The sequence below is a fragment of the Pteropus medius genome, unplaced genomic scaffold (assembly GCF_902729225.1).
Source record: "Pteropus medius unplaced genomic scaffold, Ma_sr-lr_union100, whole genome shotgun sequence".
NCBI classification, from domain to species: domain Eukaryota; kingdom Metazoa; phylum Chordata; class Mammalia; order Chiroptera; family Pteropodidae; genus Pteropus; species Pteropus medius.
Window position 1 is genome coordinate 911,153 of NW_024343733.1, and position 22,059 is coordinate 933,211.

General features: G+C 53.4%; 1 protein-coding gene across 4 annotated transcripts in view; it reads left to right on the forward strand.

Annotated features, from left to right (window-relative positions):
* Positions 1-22,059, forward strand: part of TPCN1 (two pore segment channel 1) — a 50,265-nt gene that overhangs the window by 17,180 nt on the left and 11,026 nt on the right. For 3 of the 4 annotated variants that reach the window (XM_039868200.1, XM_039868203.1, XM_039868202.1), the window contains exons 3-17: positions 5,287-5,414; positions 9,688-9,864; positions 10,292-10,405; positions 11,180-11,310; positions 12,223-12,311; positions 13,779-13,813; positions 14,335-14,393; positions 14,636-14,735; positions 16,659-16,775; positions 17,031-17,155; positions 17,958-18,006; positions 18,533-18,596; positions 19,605-19,649; positions 21,735-21,791; positions 21,873-21,926. In XM_039868200.1, the coding sequence (XP_039724134.1) occupies positions 5,287-5,414; positions 9,688-9,864; positions 10,292-10,405; positions 11,180-11,310; positions 12,223-12,311; positions 13,779-13,813; positions 14,335-14,393; positions 14,636-14,735; positions 16,659-16,775; positions 17,031-17,155; positions 17,958-18,006; positions 18,533-18,596; positions 19,605-19,649; positions 21,735-21,791; positions 21,873-21,926 (1,344 nt within the window). The remainder of the gene's footprint in view (positions 1-5,286; positions 5,415-9,687; positions 9,865-10,291; positions 10,406-11,179; positions 11,311-12,222; positions 12,312-13,778; positions 13,814-14,334; positions 14,394-14,635; positions 14,736-16,658; positions 16,776-17,030; positions 17,156-17,957; positions 18,007-18,532; positions 18,597-19,604; positions 19,650-21,734; positions 21,792-21,872; positions 21,927-22,059) is intronic. The other variant, XM_039868201.1, reaches the window with a different exon arrangement.

Consider the following 22,059-nt stretch of genomic DNA (forward strand, 5'->3'; position numbering starts at 1 on the left):
GCCTCTGGCTTAAGCCTTTGGCAGGACAGGTTTTGGGCTCGAGGCCAGCGATTCAACTGGGAGGGCTCCGTGCCAGTTCTTGCCTTTCTGGAGGTCAGTGTACTGGCCCGGGCTCTGCCTGGGTGTGCAGCCTGTACCAACTGCATCGGTGACGCGGGTCTCCCTCCCACACCATCTTGCCACCGGTCAGCAGCAAGAGAAGGCCTGAGCAAGAGGAAGCGTGCACTCTGCTTGTTTTCAGCAAAGTGTCTCTTGCCCAGTGTTTATCTGGGGGCCTTTGCAGAGCCAGCCGGCATGAAAGCAGTGTGACGACGCCACGCCTGGAAAACTCATCAGTGTCACTCTGGTTTATTTTCCTCTTCAAGCTTTTTTCCCATGGAGTGGGGCTCTCAGTGACAACTGGTGAACGGTTGGGCGATTGCTCGTTGTCGTTCTGGTGGGCACGGGTTTCCGGGGGGCTCCGAGTGCTTTGCGGGTTCCGGCATTTGTTTCTGCAATGCCCGGAGCACGGTTGGCACTGGTCCCAGTTCGTGGATGAAGGCTCTGGGGATGAAGACTGTGAATGGGGGAGGGGAGGGTCACAGCTAGGGGTGAACTTGGGTGACCAGGGCTACTTTTGTCTCGAAGAGGATGTGCATGCGGGTGTGTGTGTGTGTGTGTGTGTGTGTGTGGGTGTGTGTGTGTGTGTTGAGAAGGCGTGAGATCGTGTACACAGAAGAGAATGAGAATTAAGGAGTGAGGGCCGCACTGGGTGTAGGGTCCTCAGTATAAACCTTCCCGTAACAGTCACTGCCTCGTATTCTTTCTGATCTGAGCCGCCTCACCCAAGGAGCTCATGGGCCTTTTAAAATCCAGAGCAACCTCTTGCCCCCCACCCAAAGGAAGGACGCAGCGGTTGATCCAGCTCAGCAGACCCTTCTCGGCTGGGTGGGAGCGGGGTCACAGAGGCCTTCCCCTCGGCCTGTGCTTCCCCTCTCCTCCCTGGTGCAGCTTTATGGCTGGCATATGGAAACTGCTTCTATTTACCCAGCACCACCAGGATCCCTGCTGCATGCTGTGCTCCAGCGAAGGGGAAATGTGGCCTCCCCGCAGGGCTGTTTCCGAGGCTGCATGCAAAGCAGCCAGCTGTTTTGCAGGGAGCGTCTGGGCCCTGTTACATCAGCATGGAGGAAGCGTTACCATCTGTGCAAACAGGTCATCCTGATCTGTCTGCCTGTCCTCTGGATGGGGAACTTCGCTCGTGCTTTGAGGCAGTGTTTCTGTTATTGTTTTTGTATTCTAGTGCCTGCGGGTCAGTTCAGGGGTTTCTTTCAGTTCCTCCTCCTGCCAGTGATTTTCGTTCACCTCCTTCCGGGGCTGATCGCCAGGATTCAGGGAGGGTAGTTAAGAGGTACACGGTGTTGAATCAATCTTTAGCGGCGGCGGCCTGCAGACCTGAGAGGCTGCAGGCCGGTTTTCACACGCATGCGCTCTGCCTAAGGCACAGAAGGGCAGAACGAGATGTTTCCCTTTGGGGAACTTGTAGCCAGAGACGCAGAGTGGGATCTTGGTTGCCAAGAACGTTCCCGGTAGGCTTCCTCGGGCCCTTCTGAACCCTCCTGGGAGGGCAGAAGCTGGCTTACTGTGAGAGCCAGGAAAATGGCCGCTCACACCCTCCTGCCCGCTGCTCGTCTATTTCCCTTCTTCCCTCCATTCCCGACCCAGCTGCCGCCTGGGAAGGCGGCCGTGCCAAGGCGAGGACCAGCCATCATCCTCCTGGAAGAAGCAGCGGAGGGCCAGCTCCCTGACAGCCCCGTGGTGAGGTCGTCCGGTCTCCTCCTGCCGGGCCCTGGCGGTACGCCTCCACCTTGCCTTCCCAGCTCTCCCGGAAGCACCCGGCCTGCCCTGGGCGAGGACGGTGCCAAAGTCCTATGTCGCATGTGTCGATTCTTACTCGGTCTCTGCTAATCACCAGTGTGAGGGCCGGGCCGGCACACAGAATGGGACTGGAGCCCACCTGACTGGACCCCACCGGCACCCCCGCCCCCACCTCTTGCGATGCACTCACAGTGCTTCTGGACTTGGCCTAAGTCTGCCACCGCCGCCTCATGCCTCACTGCCCATGAAAGGCAGGGAAGGACCTTGGCTCCCGGCCCCCCAAGGGCCCTCTCTATAATCCCTAAATGAGCCACTCAGGCCGGTGTGAAGGGGGCTCTTGGAAATTACCTGTGGCTTTCTCGAAAAGCCCCTCAGTGGCCCTTGTCATCTAGGGCCTTTGAGCCCTCCCCCCACGTAAGAGTCACAAACAAGCTATTGGGCTTTGCCTTTTGGGACCTAGTAACCAAGCCAAGGCCTGTGTTCTGAGCGAGTGCAAGGTAGAATAGTTAGAAGCCAGAACAAAGTCCACCCTGGAGGGGAGAAGTCTCCATTCTCCTACCCCCTCCCCCACCAGCAGTTGAGTCATATTCCATTTTTCCTTTTAAGGCTCTGCCCGGAATTACTTTTATACAGAACAGTCCCTCTTCAACAAATCTTTAAAAGAATGATCTTTAGAAAATACAGAGATCATGTCACACCCCTTCTGAATGCCCTCGGGCACCCCCCCCCCTGCACTCCAGGTGGGGTCTGCCACCAAGCCCTGCTAGTGGCTCCTCCTGCTCTGCCCTCCAGACACTGGCCATCTTTAAGAGTCCCATGGGAGTATGCTTCTGGGATTTTTAGGGCAAGAGCTTTGCTTCTTACTTCCATTCAGATATATTTGTGGAACACTTTGTATGTCATGCCCAGCGCTATTCTGAGCTCTGGGGACACCTCGGTGAACAAGACAAAAATCCCTGAGCTCTTGAAGCTGACATTTCAGGCAGGGAAACAGGCAGTAAACGGACCCATAGATAAATAAACGCCCTGCCAGAGGGCGATACAGCCCCAGGAGGAGAACTGAGTGTGATGGTGAGGTGACTTCCGGGGGGAAGCCAGAGGCAGCCTCTGAGAGGACAGTGTTTGGGTGGACACCTGAGAGGTGGAAAGACCAGCCTTAGAGATCCTGGGTAGGGCGGAGGGAACAGTAAGAGCCGGGGAAGGCGCCGATGTCCACTGCCATCTGTGCCAGCTCGTCACCGCCTACCCACACTGTTATTTATTTTACTTAGGACTGCTGTGTCTCAGACACCAGCTTCTGTCATGGCGTGTGAAGGTGGCAGAGGACGGGGCGTGGGCACACGAGATCGCAGCACTGTCCAGCTGCCTGCCTGTGGCCGCTCAGATTTCCTCTCTCCGCCTGGGGCTTCGTTCCTTCAGAAATGGGCCCCGGGATCAGAGCGGGGAAGTGTTGGTGTTGGGTAGAGAAGGGCCAGCATTATCAAGTGCAAGCTGCAGCCGGATGTCCCACCTGCTGCCTGTAGCTCCAGCTCAGTGATGGAGCCGCTGCTGAGCTTTCGGCCCTTTCCGCAGTACCCTGTCACCTGTTTGTCTTTCCCCCTCCTGAGAGGCACACAGACTCCTGCATCGGAGCTGAGCAGCCCAGGTTGGTCTCCCAGCCCTGCTTCTCATTAGCTGCACAACCTCGGGAGGTCCCCAGCCTGTCTGCACCTTCGTTTCCCCAAGACTGAAGTGGCAATCATAATATTACCTCTCCAAAGGACTCTCGTGAGAATTAAATAGGTCGACTGGTATAAAGTACTTAGATATCAGATATCTGATGCTGTTTAACAAGCCACCCCAGAACATATGCTCAATAAGGAATGGTATCATCAATACATGCTTACTTTGCTCGTGAATCTACAGTTTGGTGTGGCGGGGGTGGGGGGGGGAGGAGAGGGGTGGTGAAGGGACAGCATCTCTGCTCCCCACAGTGTCAGCTTGGACACTCAACTGGGGCTGCAGCATATATTTTTGAGATGGCTCGTTCGACTGATTGACAGTTCAGTGCTGGCCGTCAGCTGGGAGCTCAGCTGGGCAGTGGCCACAGGACCTCGAATCTTCTCGCGGGCCTCTCCACCAGCTGCGTGGGCTTCCTCAACATGGTGGCTGGGTTCCAAGAGCAGGGGTCACAGGAGAAAAAGGTGGAAGCATTTTGATAACCTAGCCTCGGAAGTCATAAGCATTATGCCCTCCATCCCCTATCGGTTAAAGCAGTCGCAAAGGCTGGCCCCTTGGAGGAGGAGACACAGGCTCTCCCTCTTTGTAGGAAAGTGGCACGATTCTAGAAGGCGTGGAGGACGAAAGAGAATGCTGTGACCCTCTGCGGAAAATAAAATCTGCCACGCGATAGGTTCGAAACGTGATTCTTCACCCCCCGATAAGTGGCTTATTTAGAGCGCGGATTATAGGGAACCGAAATCTCATCCTAAATGCTCTTCCCAATACGTTTACAAGCTGAGGGTCTTTCGTCAGTGCCATTGCTGACTACGTATCCCTAGAGACACCTGAGTGTTGTGACAAACCCAGCTCGCACACAGGCTTGAGTGTAAACGGGATCTTTATGGGCTCAGATTTGGGAAACACTAAGATTTCGGGCATAGCTTGGTCCCGAGGTTGCAAACTCGGGTTCCCTGTGTCACCGTGTTGTTCTCCGTCGGCGTCCTTCTGGGGTAGGCTTTCCCCACGTGGTGGCAGAGGCGGCCCTCAGCGTCAACGGGGAGAGAGCCCCTCCCTCCTAACCGGCCCAGGGAAAGTCCCAGTTTCAGCCATCCCTGTCCAGGGGAGGTGAGTAGCTCTCCTGGTACTTGGGTCACCTGCCTGGAGCCAGGGCTGGCACAGGCCTGCTGGCGCCAAGGCACATTCTCCAAAGGCAGATGGGGCAGTGGAAAGGAGGGCATGGGTGTCAGCGGGTAACAGCAGCAGACGACCCTGCGCCAAGGAACAAATCCAAGCATTTTCCTTTTTTAGACTTAAGTAGAATATTTCCATGCTCCCAAAAGTCAACAGTAAACAAAAAGGTCGCTCCCGTTGAGTGACACTTCTACCCCGCTCCCTACTCCTCTCGTGGGTAGCCAGTTTCATCGAGTTCTGATTTATCCTTCCCGTTTCTTTTTGTAGAGATAAGTGGAGAGCCGTGTGTTTTCTTATTCCCGCCCCTTTTTAACACACAAGATAGCAGACTCTGTGTGCTCTTTCGCACTTGCTTTTTTTCACTTAACAAGAGAAAGGAAAATATTTTTAATTGGCCTCGCTCGTGCTTGCTGTCCCAGTACGTGGGACGGAGCACTGGCACATGAGGCGACTGCCAGCATTTTCTTCTGGCGAACGGTGTCTTTATTCTCCTAAGCCCGGGTCGTAAGTGACTCTGTCTCTCCTCTTCCAACGCAGATGGAGGCAGCTACGCCGTCCACGATTCCCAGGCCCCCAGTCTGAGCTCAGAGGGCGACAGTTTCCCCTCGAGCCCCACCACACACAACTGGGAGATGAATTATCAAGAGGCAGCGATCTACCTCCAGGTGAGCATCTCCGGGTCACGACCACCTGGCCCTTCTCGGCGCCCGCAGGTGGAGTAGGGCAGCTGGGGCTCCGTCGGATGCCCAGAAATTCAGTTCCGGCTCCAGCGCTCCGCGCATGCGCGTCTCAGGTGGATGCTCATGCCCGTACCCGGGCAGGTGGATGTATGTGGGCTTGTCACGTGACACCTGGTATATGGCTCCACCTGCCCCTGAGGTCCCCGGAGTTTGTCCTCTTGGCCTTCCCTGCCTCGCTCCCTCTTCTCAGAGGCACACTGAGAGGCCAGTTCTCGGGGGGACTTCTTCATATGCTTAATACCGTAGCAGGGGTTTGCTGACCCAGCGTGGGGAACTCAGAATCTCTATTCCTCTCCTGTTTAAGTTGCTGCCGCTTTCATGCTTGCTATTTCGTACTTTTTTGTTTTGTTTTGTTTTGTTTTCGTAAAAAGAAAAAAAAACTTTTTAAAATGTAAGTAAGTAATACATGCTCATTACAATCAGCTTAGGTACAAAGGGGATGTGAAAAAAAATCTTTCAGCTAAGGCAGACACCGTCAACATTATTTAAGATTAATACATAGATTTGCACATATTTATTTTACTTTTTAAAGATTTAATTAAAACCAGACAATTATTCGATGATTGTTCAGTTGTCTCTATGCTTCTATGTTTTATGCAGCGTCATCTCCAGTTGTACTACTTGACAAATGTGTTTCGATTCAAGTTAAGTCAATAGAAATGTTTTAGTGGCATTTTAGCAAGGCCAGGCACACCTGTTAATGATCTGGCAGGGTCACCCTATGCCCTGTCACCTTCTCCAAGGCTGAATAGGTGCTAGATAAGCGCATGGGATGGGTCAGAACCCAGAATTAGAATGCCCTTGGGGACTCAGGACAACCTGGTACTTCCTTCTTTCCTTAAGCAGCTGGGAATGTCAGTAATAAAAATATCTAATTTTTAGCTGGCCCTTGCTAATCTTTCTAACAACCCTTGGAGGCGGTTTGATCATCTCCCTCTTTGTAGACTAACGACTGAGACTCAGAGGGGCTAAATGAGTCCAAAGCCATCCAGCTAGTAAGTTGTACAGTGTGGATTTAAACAGTATCCATCTTAGGATATTCTTTCTTCTGTATATCGTTGTGTCATTTTATACCCAATCACATGTATCCATTTGAAAGTGGGCCCTGTGGTTGTGGAAACAAGAGGTTACAGAATAGCAGTTGTAATGTAATAATTTTTACATAACATTTATGTATATATATATATGTGTGTGTGTGTGCACGCACACAGATACATACATATATAGGTATATATGTGCATATAGCAGCGCATACCTGTGTATGTGTGTGTGTTTGCACAGATACCCATTTACATCTGGGAAGTTATTTTTCTCAGAGGCGATTGTCTTTGGCTGATGGAATTTTTACAACCTTTTAATCCTGTGTATGATCTTAATTGGCCTCGCTCGTTCCTGCTGTCCCAGTACGATTTTACCAAAAATGCATCATTTTTAAAAGAGTCAAAGCAGAACTCAGATCTCTGCGGGCAGCAGTTTGCGGCTGTTCCCGGAGGTGGGTTTAGCTGCCGGCAGATGGTCTTCCTTTTCCTGCTTTGCAGCTGAGCCCCTGAACCAGATCGGGGGGTGCACTTGGGTAACGGGTCCCTCGTTGCTTTGAGGATACCTGGTCCGGCAGTTTCTTCTCTTCTCACATTTGACCCGTTACGTTAGCTCACTCACCCTCAAGAGCCATGCGCTCAGCAGTTCTTGAGCCTCCCAGACAGTTCTTGTTTCCTGTGTGGCTTCCTGCCCCAGGGAGCAGAGAGCAAAGGCTTGGAAGTCATGGACAGCTGGCCTGCCTTTTCATTTTCCCTAATCTGGTTTGTGATCAGCAGCAGCCAGGAAGCAAGGCTAGAGTTCTCCTTGGGGTCGGGATCAGAAACCAGTGATAAGGGTCACATTTCACTCCGTCTTTGTTGGTGGGGACCTCATCCTTCGTCTCCTTGGTGACAATTCCAAGTCCCAGCGTTAAAATCACTCCCCGCCCCATGTCAGTGGTCAGATCCTCTGGTCAGATCTTCATTCCTAGCTCTTTGTGGGAAGAAATTATCCAAGAATTGTGTTTTTTTAGTAATTCAAACCAGAAGCTTCCTGGGCCACCCTGTGTGTACACTCGGCCATGGCAGTGGTGGCTTAAGCCGCAGTCCAGCACAGATCACAGGACTGTGAGTGAGGCCTGACCGGCCTTTGACTGACTGCTGGGACGTTTGTTTCCTTTGTGGGGCCCGCCCCTGTCCGGTCTGTGCTTTATCTCCATTTTTTGGCAGTAAGGGTAGTGACGTATCCAGCTTCACGGAAGTGACTTGCTCAGAGCTACCCCGCAAACCACAGCTAAAGTCAGAGGTCCCCACCTCCCAGCTACTGGGCAGAGACCTGGAGAGTCGATCTCTTGAAGGAATGGTTTATCCTACCAAGCACTCATTAAACACCTACTGTGTGTACCAAGCACCGGCCTAGATGAGGACTTGACAGTTTCCCTCACCTTCCCAACTCTCTGGCACGGGCTTGGCGAGCTGAAGCCACCTCAGACTGCCACGGGTGCTCACCAGACCAGACCTCTGTCCAGGGCACCGCGTTCCACCCTTGGCCCCAGACACGGTTCTTCCCGTTAGCCTGTGCTGCAACTTTTGCTGGAGTCACCTTCCTTGGAGTAAGGGTCTGTGAGGATGGGGACCAGGAGCATGGAATAGTCGGGATAGTTGAAGGTCTGACTGCATTCCAAGACAGCTGGAATGCTTCCAGAAGGCTCTGGCCGGGAGACCTAGGTTTACATTTGGGCTCTGCGCTTGCCTCCTCTAGGAAATGGAGCCAGTGGGAAGCGTGGCAGTTCGGAGCGTTAGCGCTGGGAGGGAGGGAGGCAGGCTCTCTCGACTCGGCACCCTTGACTTTGGGGGCGGGGTAACGTTTTGTTGTGAGGGGCTGTCCCGTGCTTTGCAGAATCTTTAGCAGCATCCCTGGAGTCTATCCACTAGATGCCAACAGCATCCCCTAGGTGTGACACCTTAACATGTCCCCAGGCCAGGCGGGGTGGGTGGGGGGACAGCATTGTTCCCAGTTGAGAAACACCGAAGCAAGGTGACTTCTGTAAACCGTTAGCCACGTAAATAAATACTCACTAAGTGTCAGCTGCCAGTGTGATGAAGCCGAATGAGATGGGACGTCCCTTACTTACCCTGTGCCTGCCTCCCAGAAGGCCGACCCTAATAGGGACTGTCAGCGATACAAACATCACCTGCTTGTATTCCCAAGCGGACCATTCCAGGCTCTGCGGTTTATTTCCTACGTCATCAGCAGGAGGCCAGTGACCGCCAGAGCGAGGGCGGTGGAGTCAGACTGTCTGGCTCTCTAAACTCAGCACTAAGCTCCCTGCGCCTTGATTTTCTCATCTCTGTCTGGTGTTGGGGGGTGACACTAGTGCCTGCCCGAGGGGAGGTCGTCAGGAGTGAGGGCGTGTCCCCGGCTCAGGCATGGGGCCGAGCACGGCTCCCTGTCTGGTGGGCACTCGGTTGGGGTTGGCCGCTGTCCTGTTACCGTCGGGGCGCAGGAATCAAGAGCAAGGCCCGTCGTTTTGCAGGGCTTTATTAGGACATTAGGTGGGACTAGCTCAGTAAGTTGGGAAGCGGGGGGCTACGGGGAAGCCTGAGCGCAGCAGGAGGACGGAGGAGGTAGCCTCGGGCTTCTCTTTTCTCTCAGCGTCCTCATGACATAACAACAATAGCTAGTGTCTGTGGGGTGGGGAGCTTACCGTGTGCCAGACGCCGTCCGAGGTGTCTTACAGGAGCCCTTTGAGGAAGGTCTGGCGCCATCCCGTTAACAGCTGAGGAAGGTGCGGGAACTTTCTCAGTGTCACCCAGAGAGGAGCGGGAAGGCGGACGCCGCCCGCGCTCGTTCCCCCCAGACCCCCTCATCCCAGCTCCTTACATTCCGCAGACACTCCTGAGCGTGAGCACGTGGCCTCCGAGGGGACCACACGTGCGCACGTCTCTTTATTTTCTCCCCGACGTTTTACTCTTTGGTTCCCCCGAGTGGTTTTTAGGGAGCCGCAAGCCCTTCGACCGGTCTCGTGAAGATATAACACTTTTGATTTTCCGTCATCATCCACCTCTGGTCTGAATCTTCCCTCACCCGCCGAGGTGCCTCCTTTCCTCCCCGGCCCAGGGCGCACCCCCGGCGCCGCGCCTTCGAGGCTCGCTCGCCCACCCGGCTCTCGTCTCTTCAGGAAGGCGAGAATAACGACAAGTTCTTCACCCACCCCAAGAGCGCCCGAGCGCTGGCGGCCTACCTCTTCGCGCACAACCACCTCTTCTACCTGATGGAGCTGTCCACCGCCCTGCTTCTGCTGCTGCTGTCCCTTTGCGAGGCCCCCGCCGTCCCCGCGCTCCGCCTGGGCATCTACGTGAGTGGCCGGGCGGCCGGGAGCCACCGCCCTCTGGGGGCTAACGCCCGCCGGAAAGGGGACATTCCGGAAGGGCAGACACTGCCACTGGATTTAAAACAGAGGCCCCGGGGAGGTTCTAGGGGCCTTGGGAGCAGCAGTGACCCACCGGCCTCGCCCGGGGTCCCCTGTGGAGTGAACGCTCTTCTCCCGGTCTCTGTGTGATGCCGTCCACTCTTAAAGTCCAGGGAGGGCACCACCTGGTTGTCCCACTTAGGACCGGTGGCCGCGCCGTGGCTCCAAGTGGGCGGCACCCCCGATGAGCAGTCCCTCTCGCCATCTCCACCCTCAGAGGAAGAGGCAGTCGGGCGTGGTCTCCAGTGGGCAGGACGTGGCGGGGGGCGTGGGGGGCGTGGTGATGCCACATCCACACACCCTTTGGCCGCAGGTCCACGCGACCCTGGAGCTGTTCGCCCTGATGGTGGTCGTCTTTGAGCTCTGCATGAAGTTGCGGTGGCTGGGCCTCCACACCTTCATCCGGCACAAACGGACCATGGTCAAGGTGATGTGTCCATCTCCTTAAAGCATTTTTTTTCCCACGTCGCCTTCAAGCTTATCTCTCTAATCCAATTCCAAATCCCCCCGGGGGCCTCGTTCTGCGCCTAGAAGTGTCACGGGGTGCCGGTCCTCACCGTGCTCCGGATGTCACAGTTACACCAACAGTGACTGATGTGATTTGGTGTTTGGTGCGTGCCGAACGCTGGCACGATAACCTTTACGAGGGACATATTACCTGTTCCTGCTTCACATCCGGCCAGCCAGGAGAGAATGGGGTCTAAATTCTGGAGAGTTGGGATTCAAAGCCAGTTCCTTCTGGCCTCCAAGCCGTCTCTGATCAGTAACCAGTATTGGACACCTTCCGTCTGTGAAGCAGAGAGGCGTATAAATAGGGATGTGTCAGAATGGAGCTTTGCGGTGCAAAAAGCACACACACTGATCCAGAGCCCGAGGAATGGGAGGTCGAGGTGCACTGCAGACCTCAGCGGCCATTGCGGTGCAAGCTGGGAGAGGTGGGTAGATGAGGCCGGGCAGAGTGGCGGTTTTGCTCAGTGAATGCCATCTGACAAGCTGCTGGGAGCATCCCTCTCAGGTTTCGTCTCCTGGGGGAACACTGAGGGCTCTTCTCTAGGAGCTGCTCTATGTTGAGTATGAGAGAGCTGAAGAGAAGGGAAGGGTCTTTTGAAGCCAGAGTGGGCAGATCTAGCCAGCCCTCAGGTTGGGGTGTTGGGGGGCGGGAGTTGGAGGAGCTCACGGCGCCGTGCCTGTCCATCCCCAGACCTCCGTGCTGGCGGTGCAGTTCATCGAGGCCATCGTGGTGTTGGTACGGCAGACATCGCACATGCGGGTGACCCGGGCACTGCGCTGCATTTTCCTGGTGGACTGTCGGTACTGCGGTGGCGTCCGGCGGTAAGGCCTGGGGGAGGAGCTGCTCAGACAGTCGCTATCATGGCCCAGCCTGGACCTCTGGGCCAGTGGAGCAGGACCCAGTGAGTCAAGTAACGATAAGATCCATCCTGCATGTGGTAGAATCTAAGCACAGTCACTTCCCGCTGCCGTTCCTCCCACACAGAGGAAGGTGGTGTTCCAGCCGAAGGTGAGGTGTCCTCACTCTGGGTCCAGGGCTCTTTCCCGTCTACCCACAGTCTTCTGGGGCTGACTTCTCTCTCCGAGCACATTATCTGCATGAACGCAGCAGCAGCGGCGGCCTAAAGCAGGCACCTTGGCAAAGTTTACGTTACTTAGCAGACTGTCCTCTACCTCCCCCGATACCAGGGGACCGAACTCAAACCAGGCCATCAGCCTAGAGTTAAACTTAGTTTTGAAGACTCCATCCGGAAGCTCTCTTGGCTGGGGTGCTGTTGATGAGAATGGACTTGCAATTCATTCTTTGTGCCCATCCTCAGAACCGGACACTAGAGTCCTGAGACTAGGTGGCTCCGAACTGTCCTCATGCTTCCCACCTCTCATGGAAGCTGACCTTTGCGCCCAAGGCCATGCACTTGGCCTTCTGCAGCTAGCTCCCTGTGTCTCCCGCAGGGCACACACCTACTTGGGCTCTGTAGGCAGGAGGGGGCAGCTGCGTGTGCTACACCTGCCTCCGTTCTCCCCGCCACCCACTGAGTGGAAGTCATCTAGGACAACACTAAGCAGGATGTCACGAGCCAGGGCACAATGGGATTTAGCGTTCTGTGAGTCAGGCACGCCAGGCTCCCGTCTTGACAAAAGCACACCCCACTGAGGAGGCCCAGACCGCGCTCCTTGGGCCTTGCCCCGCCGGCACCTCACCACCCCCCGCCCCGGCCCTGTCTTCCTCCCCAGCAACCTCCGGCAGATCTTCCAGTCCTTGCCACCCTTCATGGACATCCTCCTGCTGCTGCTCTTCTTCATGATCATTTTCGCCATCCTCGGTGAGTTCCCTGCGCCCCAGGACCCAGGCGGTCTCCAAAAGCAATTCACAGTGGAAGAGAAATTCACTTTGACAGTCTGAGAAATTCAGAAAGGTTTTACGAATGATATGAACACCCGTGGACTCCCGCTTAGGAAACGAAGAATTAGAAATGAAATGGAAGCCCCCTTCGTATCTAATCATGACCTCGGTGCCCTACCCCGCCGAGATACTGCGTCCTAAGCTTAGCATCGCCAGGCATGTCTTATAGTTTCACTTCGTGTTTCCTGAAGCAACAAGCAAATGGTATTGATGCTTTGCATATTTAAAAAAATTATATAAATAGTTAACGTAACGTACGTGTCCCTCTCCAAGGTGCTCTTCGCTCAACATTATCTGTTTGAACTTTATCCGTGTGGATACACGGAGACGTTGTTTGTTCATTTTGCACTGGAGTATGGTGAACATGCCCGGATTTATTTATCTGTCCTCTCGTTGGTGGGCCTTTTTCGCGATCACAAGTCACACTGCAGCCAACACTCTTGTGTGTTTCCTGGTGTACACACGCGGCGGTTTCTCGGCAGCGTATGGCGGACATGAAGGTCTGCACGCTTCAGCTGCACTAGATGTAAGAGCAAGGCCACGGCCTTTCTAACCCCGAGGAGGCCTGGCCTCTTCAGACGAGGCCAGGCGTTCCCACACCCACACCCACACCCAGACACGGGGCTTGGACAGCGGAGCACGGTGCGCAGCACCGTGAGGAAGCCCGAGGTCCCTTCTCTGGTCCTGGCACGGTGAAGACAGTGGAGCCAGCGTGCCCTGACTCTAAGGCCAGCCCCCGGCCCTTGTGACCGATCTGTCCTGAGCCATTGGCTCCCCTTCCACCTCCCCTTCACCCCAGTCCCAGTGGAACGCCCTCTGTGCTCCGAGGGGGCTGACTTCCCCCGCAGACAGAGTTTCTCCCTTTTCCCACCCAGGGTTTTTAGGACTCGAGGGAGTAGCCCATTCCAAGAGGGAGGACAGGAGTGGTGTTCATGCTGGACCCTCGGCTGCAGGGGAGCAGTGGGGTCCTTGTGGAATCGTTACTTGGCCGTCGTGGTCTCAAAGCCAAAGGCTTAGTAAACCGACCTGTGGATGAGTTTTCTTTGGTCTGAAAATGTTGAGTCAACATTTTAAAATCAGGTGGTTTTTTTGTTTGGTTTTTTTTTTGTTTTTTACACGAAAATGCAGACTTCCAGCCTTTTTAAATAATAGACTCGATGGTGCTGGGGCCACATTTCCAAATAGCTGCATTTACCCAGTGCCCGGCAGCACCTGCTCCCTTTAGGCGGAGCTGGTGGCCTCTCGAGTGCCACCGTCCCCACCTCTCTTTGTTGCCACCCCTCAGCCCACTGCTCCCGTTTCCAGTCGTCGGTCCAATCCTTTCGATGTCTAGATTTGGGGCCTCTGCACTAACCCGCTTTTCGATCTGTTTTCCACCACCTTCTAGGTTTCTACTTGTTCTCTCCTAACCCGTCGGACCCCGTAAGTAATCGCCATGTTTCGTCCGTTTCTTCCTTTACGTGAGGGCTTTCCCCTCAGACAAGGTGGCTGGACTGACCCCCTAGCTACATTAGGAAGGGCGCCCTGCCTGGTTTCCCGTCACAGCTTATGGCCCCTGAGAGTCCCCGTCGCCCAGACTTGAGCCATTTCGTCCCTTGAGCACCGAGGAGATCCCCTTTCCCGTCCCAAGAACGACGTTTCCAGGATCAGAGTTGGCACATGGGAACATTCTGATGGAGGAGCAGTGGAGGAGAACCGAGCTAATTGTGCAAACATGTAGTTCTCTGAGAGAAAGGTCCCAAAGTCCATTCATTGTCTGCTTCTGCCAGGAGCACAGAAGTCAAGAAGACGGACACCTCCAGCCTCCACGTTTGCTCATCCCTCTGCCATTCCTTAGGGATTCCTGGGGAGGAGGGGGGAGGACAGGGTGCTCCAGGTGGCCCATTGCAGCCTGTGCTCCCAGGCTGGCACTAACGTGTCCTTCTGCCTCCTTTCCCGGACAGTACTTCAGCACCCTGGAGAGCAGCATCGTTAGCCTGTTCGTCCTTCTGACCACCGCCAAGTAAGTGCGGGCTCTGCTTTGGCTCCTGCCCTCTGCTAGTGCCCAGGGCTTTCTCTCCTACTCGGCCCAGAATATTCCACCTCTCAGTGGGGGATGGGAGCAGCCTGGTGCGCTTGAAGCCCGTGGGGTGAGAGCAGGGGGAGGCGGGATGGGGCTGGGAAGGCAGAAAGAGAGATGTCCTCAGTCAGAGAAGCTGGAGGCTGGCAGACGCGGGCCCCGTGAGTGACGCTCTGCAAACGCAGCTTCCCAGACGTGATGATGCCCTCATACTCCCGGAACCCCTGGTCCTGCGTCTTCTTCATCGTGTACCTGTCCATCGAGCTGTACTTCATCATGAACCTGGTGAGTGACCGTGCCTCCCGCCCCGCTGGAGCAGCTTTCCCAGCCCGCGCCGCGCCGGGCACCGTGGCCACGGAGAAGCAGCGACTGCCATCGGCAGGGGAAGGGGTCCCAGACTGTAGTCAGGTGTGGTGTGGCGGGCGGACACCCTGTCGGGACTTGAGCTCGCTCAGCTGGTTACCAGCGGGTAGCAGCCTCTGCGGGTAGTACCACTGCCCCTGCGGACCGTGCTGGAGTGTACGCCAAGGCTTTTCCTTCTCACAGCAGACACAACTATTAACGCTGGCACTTAGGAAGCCTTAGCCAGGCACCATGCGAAGTGCTTTATGACGATTAAATGATTTCGCACAAAAACCCTGGAGGTCCTGGTGCGATTCTCAATTTATAGATGAGGAAACCAAGGGTCCAGACAGCTAGAGTGACTCATCTGCAGCTGCACGGCTCGAGGCGGCCAGGCGAGCTGGTCTGATTGCAGAGCCCTGCTCTAAACCACGCCGTCCTGCTGCATCCACGTGCCGGAACGTCTTGTGTATTTCCACCCCTTTTATCGCTTCCATCAGAAAATCCAATACAGGACACACTCCGTTAAGGAGAACGTGAAGCCCCATGCATGCTGGGAATTTGGAGGTGTTCTGAGGCTTGGCTGGCTGCCAGGAATGTTCCTGCTGTCAGCTGAGATGAGGCCATGAGATGGTGCTGAGATCACATGTCAGTGTCAGAATTATCAGGGAGAGGCTCTTACTAAGTCTTGCATTCTCGTACCAGTTATAGAAATGGAACACGTTTTCTCTGGAGTAGACATGTGGGATCTCTTAAGAATTTGAAGTCTTCAAAAGGAAAATATTTTCTTTTTTCATTCCTCAAAACCCAAAAGAAACAGCTCTTTAGCCACATCACAGTTCTTATACATCGTTATTAGATTAGGATCATAGCAAAAGATTATGTGTAATCGATTTGTTTTAATTTGTAATGTATTTCGAGCCGTGCAAATCCAACCACAGCCTGCCGGCCAAGGCCAGTCCACTGCCTGCGTTTGTAAATAAAGTTTTATTGGCACACAGCCACGCCCATTTGTTTACGCACCCCCTGGAGCTGATTTCCTGCTACAGCTGGAGGGTCGGGCAGTTTCAACAGACCATCTGGCTTTCAGAGCCTGAAATAGTTGCTATCAGGCTGTTTACAGAAAAAAGTTTACTGGTCCCCCCTCGATCTAACGGGAAAATAATGGAGGCTCATTCGAAGGGGTGGAAAGGACAAGAGAGTTTCCCTCCAAATCTATGTCTTCCTTCTCAAAATATTTTTGAAAGAGAAAGCGCTTCCAAAAAGGCTTCTTTGAGAACCTGCTCCTGCCCGCCCGTCGCCCTCAGATGATGTAGGCTGTGCTGTTAATGCATCGACTTTGGTATCAGCTGGTTCCAGAAGGCTGTACCCTTGCAGGCAGGCCTCGTCATTTCCCTGATTTTGGGGGCCACATATGGAGCTGTGATTTGCTGGGACAGGGAACAAGGGGACTGGGGAAAAGGCATCCCATGTAGCAATGTTCCTTCCTGTTCTGAGGCTGGGAGGCTCAGGACGGACTCAGCCTCCCCTGCCATTGTGCTGAGCTGAATCGGGCGTAGGACCTAGCATGTTCTTTCTTCGCTGTTTTTTTTTTTCCTTACAAAACTGCCCAGCTGAGAACAAGCTGTAGGTGGAGAGAAGAAGAACCCGGGGGAAAATGTAATACGATGTCTTCACATATCTGAAGGGAGAAAATTCACAGGTGGCAATGAATGGCCTTTCTCTGCAGGGGCAGATGGGAGGGTCTCCCCAAACTCCCCTCTGGAGTGTGTGGGAGAGCGTCCTCGAGAGCAGAGGACATACTCACTGACTTTTTGAGGTCCCTCCATGCAGGAGAGACAAGGTCTCTGTGTTCTTCCCTCACAGCTTCTGGCCGTGGTGTTCGACACCTTCAACGACATCGAGAAACGCAAGTTCAAGTCTTTGCTGTTGCACAAGCGAACCGCCATCCAGCATGCCTACCGCCTGCTCATCAGCCAGCGGGTAGGGAGGAGTGGGGGCTGGGCTAGCAGAGCTTGGTTCCTGCTCCCCGTCCCTTGCCCTGGGCAGCCCCTAAGCAGGATAGGAGTGGCAGCTTTAGAAAGCGGGAGTCATGCCTTTGCGGAGAAAAAGAAAGAGTGGGCTGCCCTGGGGTCTCGTGCTCTGCTGGGCACCCCGAGTGGCTGCCCCCAAGGGGAGGGGGCATCCTGGGCTCTGTCTTTTCCCACGATGACACTGCCATCCTCCCTCTCTCCCCAGAGGCCTGCCGGCATCTCCTACAGGCAGTTCGAAGGCCTGATGCGCTTCTACAAGCCCCGGATGAGTGCCGGGGAGCGCTACCTTACTTTCAAGGCCCTGAATCAGAGCAACACACCTCTGCTCAGGTAAGAGCACAGGCCAGGTAGGGGCGGTGTGGCCCTTCTTCTGAGGCACCCATGGGAGGGAGCTGGGCCTGGGAGGGTACGGGGGCTGGGGGCAGGGGCAGACACCCAAACAGCCTTGTTAGATAGAGCCTTTAGTTTTCTTCAAGATTCTTGTATATGTGGAATGTGTTTGTCAGGATTCTTTCTGCAAGTGACTGAAGTCCAGCCCAAATCCAATTCAAGCTGGCTTGACAAAAAAGGAACGTATTGGTCTATAAATGGACTGGCCCGGCTGGCCACTCTCGAGCCATGAGTGAGGTGGGGCAGTTGCATGAGATCCATGGAAGGGACATACACACACACACACACACACGCGCGCGCACAGCCTCCGAGAACTGGCCCTGAGACCTCGATGGGCTGTCTCGGTCTCCTGGACTGCTGATGACCAGAGCCCTTCTTTTCGATGTGGAAAGAAGCAGGCCAGCCGAAGAGACGAGAGGGAGTGAGTCTGTTTGGGCTGAACTCTCAGTCTTAGTCGTTCCATCAGTGAGTCCCCATCCGTATAAGAGTTATAGTTGTCAGGGGGAGCGAAGCTGTCACTCAGTGTAGACCAAGTGGATTAAGTATTCGTAGCACCTAGAGGAAAAAGATCAAAATGGCTGCAGGTCAGGGTCCCCTGGGCACTGATGTGCTGGGCCTCCCAGATGTCTTCTCCATCCCTCCCGCCCTGACCCCTTAAAGGTGGCCACAGGCAGGTGAGTGACAGTACTGAAGCTCAGTGGGAGCATTCTGATTTTTTTGCCTTTTCATGTTGCTATGACAGCCTGAAGGACTTTTACGACATCTACGAAGTCGCCGACTTGAAATGGAAGGTGAGTGTTCATGCAAGACCAGAGAGGGAGCAGGCAGTCGGCCCCGTGAGTGTGGGGGATGGGGGGTGAGGCCGAGAGGCACCTGAGGTCCAGCTCTTCCCAGCTGGAACAGCTCAGCTCTGGGCACTGCAGGGGCGCCAGGTAGCCCTGTTCCCCCCCCGCCCATTCACGTGCAGTGTAGTTTCTCAGTCAAGAGCACCGAATCTCAGACCTCATTTGTCACCATGTGACGTTAGGCTAGTTATCAAACTTTTCCTGAGCTTGTCTCTCCTGGGAAATGGGCTGACAATAATCCCGACCTACAGAGTTATTTTCAAGATCACATAAAAAGGATGCACGTCCCTGGCCCATTTTGATGCTCGGTGCACATCGGCCGGCTTTGTTCTTGCTCGGATCCCTGAATGTTCACCTTGTTCCCCAAGGTGGCCGGGCAAGCAGGGAAGGGAAGCGGCGCCCTGGCCCCCGGGCCCGTGTTCCAGTCATTGGCCCTAACGCCCTCTCTCCCATGGCCCCGTTTCCTGGTCAGGCAAAGAGAAATAAGGAGCATTGGTTCGATGAGCTTCCCAGGACAGCGTTCCTCATCTTCAAAGGTAAGGTTCAGCTGAAAATGGCGCCTTGGCGGCTGGGGACAGATGGAAGTTTCCAGAGACCACCGAGCCAGACAAGCCCTGGAAGAGCATGCTCAGGGTGTGTGTGTGAAAGCTGATATTGACGTGTGTGTGTAAGAGACAGCGTGATTACCCCAGCAGGGAAATAAGTGTTAGATTAGGAAGGAAATCAGTAACGTAAAAACCCAACCAAATGACATTCGCGGGATACTCATTCAGCAAAGAAAATTTACAAAGTCAGATGATGAGACAGCAGTGAGAGTCCCCCACGCAGGGATAACCACTGTTAATTTTCTAATGCGTTTCCTTCTGTTGGTTGTTTTTCTGTGCGTTTGAAAAGCAGTCGTGGAATTACATTACATATTCTGTTCTGAACCTGCCTGTTATTTTGTATTTTGCCCATTCTCCTGTGGCGGGACGTACAGCTAGTGGATACGTATAAATTCATAGTATAAATTCAAAATTTTAAAATCAAGGAGCCCATATTATTTACTCTTCATTTAATACCAGTTCTGAAGTTCCACGTGGGGGTGTGGTTGGCTCACAGGGAGCTTCTCCTGCAAAAAGCCCGAAGCCTGGGTCTGCGCCATGGACCAGAGTGTGTGCCGTCCTGCGATTTCTTCCGCAGCTAGGGCTTTAGGCACGGCTGTCGTTCCATATTCTTTAGGCGGTTTTCCATTCCACTGGGATGATGGTCAAGTGGATGAGTAAGTCGTCTCAGGCTGAGGCCAGCAGTCATTTAGGTTTTGGCAGTGGTCAACAAAGCTTTGTTCTGCTCTGTCCCGGCTCCGGGTGGCCCAGGCTCTCCGCAGAGCGGTCATTCAGCACAGTCTTGTCTGGGCATCTGAGTGTCAGTCTTAGAACAGGCCCCTCCTTTCTCACTCCGGGGCATAAAAACACTGGTCGCTGCCATGCGTGCCAAGTACGTCGTAGGGGCGTGTGTGCTTCCGTATGAAAATTTCAATGCTGACGTTTCTTCTCTTCCGCTAGGAATTAATATCCTCGTGAAGTCCAAAGCCTTCCAGTATTTCATGTGTAAGTGCAAAATATCACAGCCCTGGGCCCCTTCCCTCCTGAGTCTCTGACTGTTCTAGAAGCTGGAGAGGCGAGAGATTTCGTCCCACAGTCATAGTCTTGGCTTTTTTATTATAGAAAATTCCAAGCATGTATAAAAGTGGAGAGATTATAACGAGCATCCATGTACCTGTCACCCAGCTTCAACGATTATCATCCGATGGCCAATCTGCCTTGTCTGTCTACACCCTCACTCCGGCTCGTTATACCCTCTCTAGACCTGGATTGTTGGGAAATGGATTCCAGAACTACATGCAGTGTGTGATGGGCAGATATATCATTTAAGTCTGTTTTAATCTGTAGGTTTTTCTTCCATCTCTTTTCTCCCTCTTGCAATATCTGTGTAGTTGAAGAAACAGGATTATTCGTCCTTCAGTCTTGGTTTTGCATGTCCTCTCTTACTTAGTCCCTGTAATTCGACAGTTCTGTCGAAACTGTGTTGTCCAATGTGGCAGCTACTAGCCACATGGGGCTATTAGAGTTGAAGCTAATGAAAATTAAAAATTCAGTTCCCCAGTCACAGAAGCCACATTTCAAGGACTCAGCCACAGAGAGCTAGTGATTACCAATGGGATGGCACCGACGAGGACATTCTCATTGTCACGGACAGTTCTCTCAGACAGTACTAATCTAGAGGCTTGATTGGAGTCGGTCAGTCTTTCTAAGGAGCTCTGTCTCCACTAGCGGAAAATGGTGTTTAGAGACCAAAATCTGAGATGCCGGAGGTGCTTATAGCTTGGAGTTGGTTACCATTTCTTGGGCTTTCCATGGACAGTGGAAAGTTTTTTTGTTGTTGTTTTTTGTTTTTAATAAAATATATTGTTTATCTTCACAGTCCTAATTCAGATTCAGGACTACAGGGGTTTTACCCAGCCTCATCACCCTTTCATATCTAGATTCCCAGGTTTAAAATCCTGGTTTCCAGCAACACTGACACTAAGACTCATCCGCTTCATCCCAGAGCACACACAACAGTCTCCGAAAAACAGCACCAACACCACCCCGACAATGTCATTACCAGGAGCACCACTCCAGGGGTTAGAGCCAGAACCCTGTGTTTTGAGGGCACCTGGGATAGTTAATTCCTCTCCGTGTGGGTACGTCACCAACTGGGTACGCATTCAGGTGTCCTTATTTCATTTTGTTTTTGATTCTTAGGGCTTGCTTTTTCCATTGAATTTTCGTTTTATAATTATGTAAAATGTGTCCGTGGTTCCAAGTCGGATCTACAAAACAAAGTATGTCATTTACATACCTGTCACCTCTCCCAGTGGGAAACGTTGATTACGGTTCACCCTTGCCTTTTTTAAAAACTCGAAGTGGATGAATACATACACACATCTCCCTGTCTTAAACGATAGTGTACTTTACACACTTTTTTTTCCACCTCGCTTTTTTTTCAGTTAACAATACTTCCTGGAGACTCCGCCGGAGTGATTCTATAGAGATGGTCCTCATTTTTTTTTTTTATAGTCGAAGTACACCTTTTCGTGGCCATGTCATAGTTTGTGCAGCCGGCCCCCTATTGATCACGTAGGTGGTTTCCAGGTCTTTGTGATCACACGCAGTTCTTCGGTGAATGGCTCTCGGTGCATGCCTGGGCTGTGCTTTTGCTGGAGTCTCTCTGGGACGGCTAGGTGAAAGGTCAAGTGCGTGTGCAACCTTGCTGACGAGGCAGTCATTTTAGAGTCAGACATCTCTAGGGAAAAGCAAACGCTCTCAAGACGCAAACCCTTTGTACATCGCCCATCTTTTAACCAACTTGAAATAATTTGTAGGTGTTACCGAAACATCTTCATTGATAGCCCTACAGCGTGACGTAGAGGGTGTTTTAAAACATCCGTAGCTGTTTCTCAGTGAATCCACTGGTCGTTTAGCTCATGTAGTAAAAGCAGTCAGCGGAGAGAAGCCGCCTATCATGTGGGCATGTGAAGCGGCCCTGCTCCCTTCATCTGCCCAGAAATGAACCGGGGCCTGTAGGTGTGACCTACACATTCCCATGCCCACCTGTGCTTTCTCTGTCTACCATGGACCTGTCTATTGCAGACTTGGTGGTGGCAGTCAACGGGCTCTGGGTCCTCGTGGAGACTTTCATGCTGAAAGGTAAGCCCGGCTCGGGGCTTGGCCCATCCTGTGGGCACACCTGACCCCCGCCTCTCGAGCTGCTGCCTCTCTGTCTTACAGGTGGGAACTTCTTCTCCAAGCACGTGCCCTGGAGTTATCTCGTCTTTCTGACTAGTAAGTCTGACATGGCTTTGCTGACCAGCTCGTCTTAAGCACTGGCTTTCATTTGATTTCGGACCTCGTGGCTCTTCTCTAAAGCAGGACAGCTTAACAACAAGGGAGCAGAAATTGAGTTTTATTCCATCCC